Source organism: Salvia miltiorrhiza, chromosome 2 (genome assembly GCF_028751815.1).
Source record: "Salvia miltiorrhiza cultivar Shanhuang (shh) chromosome 2, IMPLAD_Smil_shh, whole genome shotgun sequence".
Classification (NCBI taxonomy): Eukaryota; Viridiplantae; Streptophyta; class Magnoliopsida; order Lamiales; family Lamiaceae; genus Salvia; species Salvia miltiorrhiza.
The window spans coordinates 34,608,617-34,620,797 of record NC_080388.1 but is presented as its reverse complement, the minus strand read 5'-3'; the positions used below and the strand labels follow the sequence as shown (position 1 = coordinate 34,620,797).

General features: G+C 41.7%; 3 protein-coding genes across 3 annotated transcripts in view; 1 reads left to right on the top strand and 2 right to left on the bottom strand.

Moving 5' to 3' along the window:
- The window catches only part of LOC131012154 (endoplasmic reticulum oxidoreductin-1-like), a 606,214-nt gene that overhangs the window by 518,388 nt on the left and 75,645 nt on the right, over window positions 1–12,181 (top strand). The window lies entirely within an intron of this gene.
- On the bottom strand, window positions 4,678–5,705 carry LOC131008358 (uncharacterized). Its single transcript, XM_057935241.1, has 2 exons — window positions 5,354–5,705; window positions 4,678–5,277 (listed from the first exon to the last, which is right to left on the bottom strand). Exons 1-2 carry the CDS (start codon window positions 5,687–5,689, stop codon window positions 4,678–4,680), a joined length of 936 nt encoding a protein of 311 aa, XP_057791224.1. The 5' UTR covers window positions 5,690–5,705.
- LOC131012155 (serine/threonine-protein kinase WAG1-like) lies at window positions 9,109–10,885 on the bottom strand. Its single transcript, XM_057940074.1, has one exon. It carries the CDS (start codon window positions 10,718–10,720, stop codon window positions 9,290–9,292), a length of 1,431 nt encoding a protein of 476 aa, XP_057796057.1. The 5' UTR covers window positions 10,721–10,885; the 3' UTR covers window positions 9,109–9,289.

Below are 12,181 nucleotides of genomic sequence, written 5' to 3'. Positions count from 1 at the left end.
TTAGGTATTTAAAAGAAGAAAAATAAAAATAGGTGCAAAAACCAATTCCGTGTAAACGTTAGGGATTTACAGGCAATTACCCCTTATTTGGCTCTACATATCTGTCTGTTATCACTACAGCCAGATTTGATTATGCTGAATTGATTTTTTTTGGGCTCTAATGTGATTGCATTTTGTCTCTCGTGTTGATGTTATGCTACTTCAATCTCTGCTCAATATTTCATACTGCTCTGGTCTTCCCCTTTTAATATGTTGTTCTGTTTTGAGCATGCGGCCGTTCACCAAATTTATGTCTTTGTTTACAAATTGGCGTGTGGTTAATTATATAAGATTGGGCATGCTGCCATTCGTGCAGTTATATATATGCTACCGTTTTCACTTGAGCAATATTGAATCTATCCCTACGATCTGGGCATGCTACCATTCATTTTGATGTTCGGCTAGTCTCTACTTATCCCGCTATTTTCATATGCAATTTTCAATCATGTGCATGCTGCCATTCTAGAACTATATAGGACTGCTACTAGAATAGTTTGTCTCTATACAAGTTGATTGGAATCAGGTGTTAATTTTATTCAAATTTGATCTCTAAATCTGTGATTCTCCGTTTCTTGCTAGAGTCTGTACGTGTGAATTGAAATGTCGGGGCGAGAAAACAGTCGTGTGCGTGACATGAGATTCGTTTTGTTGCAAGAGATTTTGCGTGATCACCTCATCCTAGTGTCATTGTTATTTGCATATTATGCTAAGTACAGGTTAAGAAAAAGACAACGAGGTGATGAACAATTAAAGTATCAGATAGTTAGTAAGATACCTGACCAAGAAAAACACTTACGTCGTCTAGTGGGTTTGAATGATGTGGACTGTGTGTCAAATCTTCGTATGGACCGTAGGTGTTTTGCTAGGCTTTGTTTGATTTTACGGGTGCGGGGGGGTTTGGTTGATGGTCGGTTTGTTACCGTTGAGGAACAAGTTGCAATATTTCTTTCCGTTCTAGCCCACCATAAAAAGAATAGAGTAGTCAGATTCGACTTTTGGAGATCCGGGCAAACAATCTCGCATTATGTACATGCGGTCTTAGGAGCAGTGATTAGGGTACACGATTTATTCCTAGCCAAACCCGAAGCTGTTCCAGCAGATTGTAGTGACCCACGGTGGAAGTGGTTCAAGGTATACCTAAAATTTAATTATAATCAGTTAAGAAACCTATTTTGATGTTATTAATGTATTTAACTTTCTCTGTTTGTGATTTGTGTATATAGGACTGCTTAGGGGCCTTAGACGGCACTTATATAAATGTAATGGTCGGTAACGAGGAGAAACCACGGTACCGAACAAGAAAGGGGCATATCTCTACAAATGTTCTAGGTGTTTGTGATCGTAAGCTGAATTTCAGTTACGTGCTAACCGGTTGGGAGGGATCAGCGGCGGACTCTTGAATCTTACGAGATGCAATTGTTAGACCTCATGGCCTTAGGGTCCCAAAGGGTACAAGCTACTCATTAATAGATGCAATAATTATATGTTCTTAATTCGCTACAATTCATGAATAATAATTGATATTTGAACTTTAATGATTCTTTGCTAGGGAAATATTATTTGTGTGACAACGGTTATGCGAATAGTGATGGTTTTCTAATGTCGTTCAAGGGCGTTAGATACCATTTAAAAGAGTGGGGTCCCAACAATGCACGGCCACAAAACAAAGAAGAGCTATTTAATCTGAGACATAGTAAGGCGAGGAACGCGATAGAGCGAGCCTTCGGCATATTGAAGATGAGATGGGGTATTCTTAGGTCTCCAACTTTTTATCCTATCCGCGTGCAAAATAGACTCATAATGGCAGCCTTCTTGCTCAACAATTTTATTCGTATGGAGATGCCGATCGACCCCATAGAACAACAACTAGACAATATGCCTCAAGACAATGGGTCGGGCTTATATTCAACAAACGACGATTACATAGACGCCGTTGATTGTTCTCCCCAATGGAATGAGGCGAGAAATGCCTTAGCCGAATCGATGTGGTTGCAGTATTCTCAAAATAATAACTAGGTTTGTACCAAAACATGGTGTGAATACTACTTAAATATCTTCTATTTTTTACAAGTAGCTACTGCCTGCCGCTGTTATGTAATGCATATTTGATATTTTTTTGCCGTGTAAATAGTGATTAATTGTTGTGGTTATTCCTTCAAATTTGTAGGATGGACGCTGCACTGGAAGAATCGACACGTACCCCACAATGTAGCTGCGGCAATGGAAGAATGGAGCTCAAGTGCGCGGGGTATACATCACCCAACCGTGGTCGATTCTACTACAAATGTCCTACGGGTAAAAACCACTGGAGGGGCTTTCACTGGTATGATGAGTACCATGGACTTGGATTTAGAAATGTTACTCCCGCTGAGGGCTCTACTGGAAGCGCCATTTCCAGCCAACGATCTACTGTAACACCTATAGCTCGAGCTGCATTACCCAACATGGATCTACATGGTAGCGGAATGCCATCACCCCGTAGCTATTTGGAGTTGATTTGTGCCGTGCTTTGGCTGACAATATTTGTTCTAATCCTAGGTATCGTGATTGGAAAACTCATGTGAGGGTACGAGAGTTAGTTCTTTGGTGCATCGTCCGTATTATTTTGAACTTTTGTTTGTTTCATTTTGGAGTTAGACTTATTTATAAACTGTTGGGTAGACGTTAGTGAATGGTGCAAAATGTGTCAAGTATCTGCAGAAATTGCAATCATTATTTAAATTTGAATCCTTTCATGTTAGACTTATTTTGCGTGTATCAGTCAAAATTTGGTCTACTGGAGTTGGGAACAAGCACTTATAATTAATTTTTTTTGTTGTTTCAATCTCAATGTTGGTATATATGTTTTTGTATATAATGTAATGAAGTAATTGTCATTCTATTTAATTGATCTACTGATGGGTGGGGAACAATTAATTTTATTTTAACAATTACTCCACCAATGACCATGCCTTGTGTACCTGCGGCTATTTTGAAAAAATGTATCAGTCAAAGTTTTGAGGTCTATTTCCAAAGATGCTTTAATTACATATTCCAACATATGTCAATACCTCTTGTTTTGGAGATGACACCTATTAACCACTACCGCCCAACCACCTTAATTAATTTAACCAATATCCATGCAAATTCACCCATATATAAACCCCAACCGTGACAAGGGTTAGAGGCACAAACACAACCCTCATTCCTTGTAGTTGAAAATTGTTTCACTTTGCTATCACTAGGTATGCCGTTTCCTCTCAAAGGATCCCAAGCTTTGTACCTCTATAACTTCAAGTGGGATGCCACCAAAGACAAGTTGATTCTCACTTGTCTCATAGAGAAGATCGATGAATGCCGCCCCTCCCCACCCCATCTTTGTCCTAACGCGGTAATTCACGCCATGTTGGCCCTAAACTCGCAATTAAAAGTGAATGTGTCATACAATGAAGTTGAGGGGAGAGTCGATTTCCTTCACGAACGCTACGTATGCTTCAAGCATTTGTGGAAAGCAAAAGGAACCCATTACGAGGAAAAAGTTAACGTGATTCACGCCTCCGATGAAGTTTGGCAACGGTTATTTGTGGTATCATTTTTTCTATATGATTTAGTATTTATTTACACTTTCTTTTGATCTACATTTCATTCAATTGTTTTTCACTACAGGAAAATGATTTTTTTCGAGCATACTACCACGAGGGCGAGCCGGCTTTTCTACTAATGTGTAATGTCTTTGGCATCCACGACGTGAAGTGAGAGCTTTCTCATACCCTCATTGTAATTGAGGACTCCTCCACCGTTAAGAAACGATGCGACTCTAGCGACGACGAGGTAACATCACCGATACCAAAACCACCGGCGGCGAAGAAGCTCTTTGCAGACGACGCTTGCTCTAGCATCGCCGCGCCTTCGGTTCTGAAGCCCGTTAAAGGCAAAGTTTCAGTCCCGTGGAAGTCTTTAAAGAACAAATTTTGCCGCCCAAATGTTATTCCCATCAAGAAGAAAGGTGAGCAGGATCCCGACTCGGAATATGGCGCAAGTTCCTGCGCCTCGACCTCTCCATTCAAATAGACGCGTCTAAGATTATTTTTGTTTCAAAGTTGTTGAATGTTTTGTTTTGATGGAGTTGTTGCCATCGACGATCGTCGTTAATTTTTTGCAAGTTCCTTTTCTTCGATTTTCTATGATGTTGCAATCACAAAAGCCTATAGGTTCGTTGGTTTGATTTATTTAAGTTCATGTTTTTCACATTTCACTAGAGCTTAACCGTTGAAATCTCACACAATTTATCAAGTGGTAGAAAATATATATCATAAGAACCTAGTTCAAAAATTTGAACACTAACCATAAACCATGAAATAAAAAATAGAAAGCAAAACGAGAATACTGCTACTCATTTGAACCGAAACTAGTAGCACCAAAAAAACTTTGTTCAAATAAAATAAGGCACCCACAATTGTCAAGCTAAAGTCTGAAACGAAAACATTGTTCACCACAAACAGCAAAAGAGGGAACAAGCCCTATCCAACAAAAGCCACAAAAAGAACAGATAATGGTCAAGTAACACCTGCAACTTAATAGAAATCAACATAGTCTGCAATGCTACGTCGTCAACCAAAAGACACTTCAATCTCAAAAAAACACTAGAGAATAACTTACTTATTTTTTCAAAGCAAGTAGGAACATCATGTACTCTTCTTTCTCGTCTTCGGCGAGGCTCGAAAACACGTCGAGAAGCTCAACCTCCTTAGCAAGCATGTTACATATATGAAACGTATCGGTCTTCGAAAGCCCCGGAATACAACTCAACTGTGCGCGAACTGCCTTCCTTGCCTTTGATATATCGTAGTCATAACCCATCCGACTTGATATTGTATCAAGTCTTGACTCCGTGCCACGGCCTATGTTAGCGAGAGCCTCGAAAAACCTGTCATCAAAAGCGGAACTGCGACGCCTCTTCTTGCTAGAGGTTGTAGCTTCCTTTTCAGCCACTAAACTCTCTTCACGACCTTGGGTTTGGCTAACATTATCTCCCGTATTGTCTCCCGTCTCGCCGTTCTCGCAGATATCCTCAAGTGATACATGGTATTCACTATCCTCTAGAGGTTGGTTGATGTCTAACTTTCGATACATGTCATGGGCCGCCTCCATGAGGTCCTCCGCCTCATCGCCGTTGGCTCTATCCATGCCGAAAATAAGCTTCCAATCTTCTACAAAAGGCCAGCTTTTATATCGAAAGTTGCGGACGCTAGTGTCAACCTACATAATAGCGGCAAAATAAATAGTAAGAAAATCACAAATACGTGCGTCAAACTGCCTCCATGAATGAGCTTACCCTCACAAAGTTATCCCATTGTTCGTCATCGCAATCAATCATGTGCTTCCCGTTAACGTTGAAGCCTACTCCATTAGTTTTGAGGATTTTCCACAGTGATCCCCATGTCTTTTTCCAAGTTGTCACCTTCGAGTTAATGTGAGGCATTCCCTTGAGGTCAGTATTCGGAAATTCCTTCTTCAAAGCCTCCTCAAGCTTATTCAAATAGCCGGCTCGGAACCCATTGTCGGATTTCCAGCCAAGTGCAACGAGTTCTTTCAATGCAGTGATTAGAACTTCTTCTTCTCTAAGAGACCAGCTCCGGCGCTTTTGGTCCGTCTTGTTGACACGGCCCATGCGAGCAGTTTCGGTGCTACCTAAACAAGTAAAGGCAAGACAATAAAATCATCTTTACTTATGTAATCTATAGCATGAAATCCGATACAGGTTTGTAACATAAGATCATCTCATAAAAAAAAAGCAAAAACGCAGATCATCTCACAATTTTTTAACATAAGATCATCTAACAATTTTTTAAAAAAGGCATGAACATAACATTCGATAATGTGAGTTTGTATCGTCCATTTTCTTACAGAAACGCAGATCTATTCTTATGCCTTTTGACAGATATACATCTTTGAACAAAGAAGCATGAAAAACCTTGAGTTGCTTGGCTCATTGTCGCAGCTGTAAGACCACCTTGCTTTTGCTTCAATGGAGCGCCGCCTTGCCTCTCCTCTTCACGACCTTGCGGGGGGTTCAATGGAGAGAGTCTCTTTGATGGCTGCGCAATGTGGAGGGACTGTTCCTATTCTGCGCGAGGGTTTACTTGGCGGACTTATGTTATCATGAAAAAATTGGGTTGTTTTAATTCACGCCAGAGCCTATTAGCATGAGGGCACGCTGGGAAATTTGGAAAATATAAAGGGACAATTATGTCAATTTTAAGTTTATCTAATGAGCATAATATGAATACCAAACGGAATGTTGGATTATTTATATATAATATCAAACGGTGAAACCATAATAATAATATGCACTACTCCACGCTAATTATCTGGGTATTAATTATCTGTGTTAATCCTTCACCCAAAACCAAACGTGCCCTAAGGCTATTTTCTTAAAGTTTAATTTCCGCTGCTGGTATTATTAGTCTAACTGACAAATCATTGGATAGTTAGTAAGATTTATAACACTTATATAATTTCAAAATCTAAACTGAAACCTTACATGGATCTTCAGTTAAAGTTTTGTGCCTAACTGAAATCAAAACACTGAAGTATCAGTCGATACTCCTTCAGTTCTTCAAACGATTTTCTAAAAATAGTCTACTGGTGTATTCCCCCCATACACCAGTTCAGTGATCCTTCGGGACCCAACAATTGTTCAACTGTGTGTTGTGTTACTATCCTTTCTTGATCTGTATGGCCTTATAGGACCGTTAGATCTTGGTATTCTATGTATGTTTAGTTGGTTGCTTTATCTTGTGTGATATATGCAGGTATTTGAACACGATTAGTGTACACTGTGATCAGTATGATCGGAGCTCACTTTATGTTTGCTCACTTTTTCCATTGTATTGTCTGGGTTATTATACAGGGATATGGGCACGAGAGTAATCCCATAATCCTTCTCGTTTGTACACCACGATTAGGCCAAAGGTGGAGATTGTAAGTCTTATTTTAGCCCAACTTCTTAAAGGCCCAAACTCACACACCAAAGCCCATCGTGCTGGCCCATTCCTTGGCTTGCCCTAATTGGTAAGTAGAGTGAGTTCTTAGAGGGGATAACTGATTCTCTTAGTGAAAAAGAGTTAAGAGGCATTGTCATTGAGTGTGAGAGAGAAGACGAAAGTTGTCGTTGTTCTTGTGTGATCGAGCGAACCTTATTATTTATCTCTCCATTCACTTTCCTCACGTGGATCGAACAAGAAGCTTTGTGTCTTGCTTGCTCTCCCCAGTTTTGCGTCATCTCGCCATAGCTACTGTGTGGAGCTGCCGGATAAGGTCAAGGGTGTTGTGGGTGTGTGGAGCAGCCAAAGATTGTTGTGGCGCATGTTGTTGTGAACTCTGAGAAAGAGACGGGACCGACCCGAAGCTCTATCCCATGTTGCTCATGTTCTACCGCCGGAGTTGGAATCCCACCGTCGCGTAGCTGCTATTCGGAAGTCGTCATTGTTGTTTTCCGAAAATTGCTGCTGTTGCTGCTCACTCTCCTTCCAAAGCTTGAAGAGCTCGTTGGCTTCGTGCTAACAAGTGTGTGGACGACGATGTGCCGTGAAACTACCCAACAACGCTCCATCACTGGAAACCAGCCCATTTTAGATGAGGGGCTTAGGTGAAGGGTGGGCGATGGAAAGATTGAGAAATCCAATTATTCGGTGGCTTAATTGAGTAATGGGTAGGCGAGTGTAATGTGGAGAAGATTAAGGAAAGTTTCATGCCCCATGTTCGTGGGCGAAAGGACGAGCTGTGGTGGAAACTGGAACTTAAAGGCTTGTTCCTTGATTAATGCATGAGTCTTTGAGTAATGTTGACAAGAAATTTTGGAGCAAAATGGTTTGGAGAAGCACTAAAAGCGAGAGTGTTTCCTTTAAAAATTATATTCCAATCTTTGAGGTCACCATGTTTCGTGTTTTGCAAAGATAGATGGGCAAACGTGCACTTATTTTCTACCCAAACATCGAAAGTTGGATGCTGCGGAGGTTGTTGTTGAAGATCAAAGGAGCGAGCCAAGAATGCAAGAAGAGATTTGATGTTTGTGTTGTTGCCAACGTGTCACGTCCACTTCAAACTCAATGAAATGCTTCCCCTACAAAAACCATAAAATTAACTTTTACAAATTATATTATCCGCTGGAGTTGGCTAAGGATTTCCCTTGTAATTCTTTCTCGCCATCTGTAGCCATCCCAAATATTGAGATCGATTGCTTCAAATTAATGTGAAACGGACACTTGCAATTTCATTATTTTTATTTCATTAATATATGCATAGCATAGTGTATTTTGATTGCATACAATAATTAGCGTAATTAAAAATTAAAAGGGGTATAAGAATGGTAGAAAAAGTGACTGGCACGACAGGAAATTAATAGCAAGTTGTGGAATCTCTTATTATTCAATTACTTAAAGTGGTCGGTTGTAGTAATGTATATGAGTTGTGGATTGACAAATAAGAAGTAGAAACCTACTAAAAATGTTAGGTAATCGGCCAAATATTAACCATAAATTAATTTGTTAATCAAAAGTCAAACCCCCTCTCGCACCCGTAAAACGAGGCCCCATGTTGCTCCCACATGCTACCATATGTCCACATTAATCCATAAGTTTGCACTGAATGATATGAGAGAATTGTTTTATATATTTGTATTCAATTATTATTATTAGTATTTAATATACTCACATTTTTTTATTATAGAGGTATCTTTAATTAAATTCTGTTGGTCATGATAGAACACCACCCTTTCATAATACGCAAAGTCAAAACTTATAATTTTCAGGGTAGTGCACAAATGGTGAAACTAATTATACTTCATATTAGTGCTAATAATGTCGAGTTTTATATTGTAAAACCGATCATTCATGTCTGAAGGTAGACCAATTTGACAACAAGATCTAGCTAGTATCATCAACTTTTCAATATGAATTTGATGATGTAATAAATTGTTATTTTTATTGGATATATATATATATATAGCGATAAATTAATGAAAACAAAACAACATCATTTGGCTCGCAGATGAGTGTAAAGAATTTAATGAATGTCTAAGAAGGAAGATGAAAACAAAAGAAATTAATGATCGATATACAAACTGTGTATTTCCATGTCCCCCTTTTCCTCTGTGATTTACAGCCTCTCCAAAATTGATGTATTTTCTGGCGACCTAACTCCACACAAATTTTACAAGATAATAAATACATCTAATTAGACCAGAAATAAAAGTTACTCCTCCCAAACCTCAAGCAGATTTCGTAACGTCGTAATCAACGTACGAGTAATAGTTGGAATTGCAGTTTAATCTATACTTAGACCTCTTAATCCTCATTAAATTCCTCAGCTTCTTCCAGAAGCATCGCCGCCGCCTCGGCGACGAAGCTCCGCTGACGTGCGTCTTGCTCTTGGTCCGTTTAACGGCGAGGCCGCGGATCTCCGGCGGCCGGTACGTCCGGATCAAGGGCCACTTAATTCCGTCAAAAAAGGGGTGGCGTTTAATATCCGTGGCCCCCCTGGCGCAGCCTAGCCGCCTCCGGGGGTCCTTGACCAACAATTTCTCGATCAAATCTCTGGCGTCGGCCATCCCGGGCTCCTCCCTCTCCCCTTCCGCCACGTGGAACCTCACCCCTCTGGTGGATGCTATATTGCGCAGGGTGGACTCCTTGCTGGCTCCTTTAAACGGCGTCGTCCCGTGCAGCAGCTCGTATATAAGCACGCCGAAGGCCCACCAGTCCACACCGTTGCCGTGGCCGTTGCCGCTGACCAGCTCCGGCGCTAGATACTCGTGCGTCCCCACGCACGACTTCGAAAACGCCGTCGTTGGCTCGGCCACGAATTCCGTGACCTGCTCCTCCCGTTGCCGGTGAGTGAAGCAACCGGAATGCACCTTGCTCTGCCGCCGGCTTTCCAATTTGGGCGAGATGTCGGAGTTGAAACACAAATCGAAGTCTGAGAGCATGATGTGGCCGTCTTCACGGATTAAGATGTTTTCGGGCTTGAGATCGCGGTAGACGATGCCCTGCGCGTGGAGGTATTCGAGAGCTAGGAGAACCTCGGCGGCGAAGAATCTGACCGCCTGAAGGGGTAGCCGGTTGTAGGGCTGTTTGCGGAGCAAGGCATGGAGATCTCCGTTAGGGCAGTAGTCCATGAGAAGGCAGATGTAATGCGACACCTCTATGTGAGCGTAAAGCGTCGGGAGAAACGGGTGGTCGAGGGAGGAGAGGATCTGCGCCTCCGTTTGCACGTGAGAGATCTTCTTCGAGCTCAGAGAATCGCGGTCCACCACTTTCAGGGCGAAGTTGGCGTGCTCGTAGTCGCGGAGGCGGCAGAGGAACACGCGCCCGAGGTTCCCGGCGCCCACCAGCTTCAGGAGCTTCAGGTGCCGGAGGTGGAGGGCGCCGTCGGCGGATAGCGTCGTGGCGGCGTTCACGGCCGCCCAGTTGGGGTTGTCGTGGCGGCGGTGGGGGCGGTGGTGGACGTTGGGGACGGCGGTGGAGGTGGTGGAGGCGGTGGAGAGGCGGGACTCGTTGAAGCTGAGGGTGAGGCTGCTCCGGGCTAAGCTGCTGCGGGCGGAGAGGGTGCGGTCAGTGGTGGCGGTGGTGACGGAGGTGAAGCTCAGGTCTAAATCGGAGTCTGCTGCTAAGTAGTAGCTGTAGATGGACTCTTCTTGATCCATATTTTCGTTCGAGGGTTTCTTTCTTTGGCGTTGTGGGTTGCATGAGATGCTTGCTTTATATAGGCAATGCAGCTGCGATGTATTATTAATTAATTATAACGTAATTAGTTGACGCTAACAGTAGAGGAGAGATAATTAAAGAGGGTGATAAGTTAGGTTTAGTGAGGTTTGACTATAAAGTGATGAGAGAAGCATTTATTAATCATAAGTTAGCAGCAGATAAGTAAGCGGCTGCTGCGAAACTCATCCAACCGCGTCATTAATTACATTGGAAGCAGTGAAACTCAATAAATGAGGTTTCCTATGCTAATTACTTACAATAAACCAGTTTTCCATCTTGGAAGACACGGCCCACGTCGCTCACTCATCTTTTCTTTTTGTTTTTTGGGCGGAAGAAGTCGTGCATTAATTGTAGATATTATTACAGAAAACACACTCACACACACACAAAGAAGAAAAAGAACTTGCGTCCACATTTACTTGGACTATGGACAATATTAGTAACTTTCTTAACGTACTTCAAATTAAAAATACATAAATAGTAATCTGAGGTTTGCATAGATTAGTGAACGACAAGTCTTGCATGCCTCTGAAAGTCATACCAAATCCATATTTTAAGAGTGAGAGTGCATGCATCTGCTGATTACTGGTATTCCTATCATTTTATCTCTACAATAAATTTTCTAGTATGACGTAATTATAATGACATCAATGTGTCACAGAAGTTATTACTTGTGTAAAAAAACTTAGTTACATCTATATATACATTTATGTAATTTTATTTCACGTAAAAATATAAGTAAATTTTATTACTTACAAAATTTATTGACATGCTTAATTTAACTACTCTAGCTCTCCTTCCATCTCACAAGATTGTGATATTCATTTCACCGTATTATTATTAAATTGAAATTTTATTAAAAAAAAAAAAACCTAAAAAACTCTTGAAAGCACAGAAAAGCAGACTAAAGGGTCGGACCTCATTAAAACCGTGGGAAAAATCAAAAGCAAGGAAAAAGAGTATCCGTCTAAAAACGCTAAAGAAAAGCAGCAAACCACAGGGCGACAATGGGTGGACGCATCTTCAGGAGCTCCGACCTGACCATCACCCCTAAGTGCGACCGAAACTCATTGCCACTCACAACAAAACCAAGAAAAAACAGAATCAACATGAAGAACGGGGCTAAAAAATCCACCACCAATTCTACAATAACAGTTCAATTGGTGGCTAAGAAACTCAAGGCCGAAGGCATGAGCCAACGCCGAGCAACCAACGGGGATCGACCCGCACGACCCCAGGTTCGAGCACACCCGAAACCTGAAAAAAGGCCATGCGTCGCCCCAAAAACCCACACCCGCCTCCTTCCCAGCCGAGACAACCGAGGGGACAACCAAACATTCGCCCACCTCCTGACCAGCCGAGAGAACAGCAGCCGAATCAAAGCAGCAACCGCAGTCACC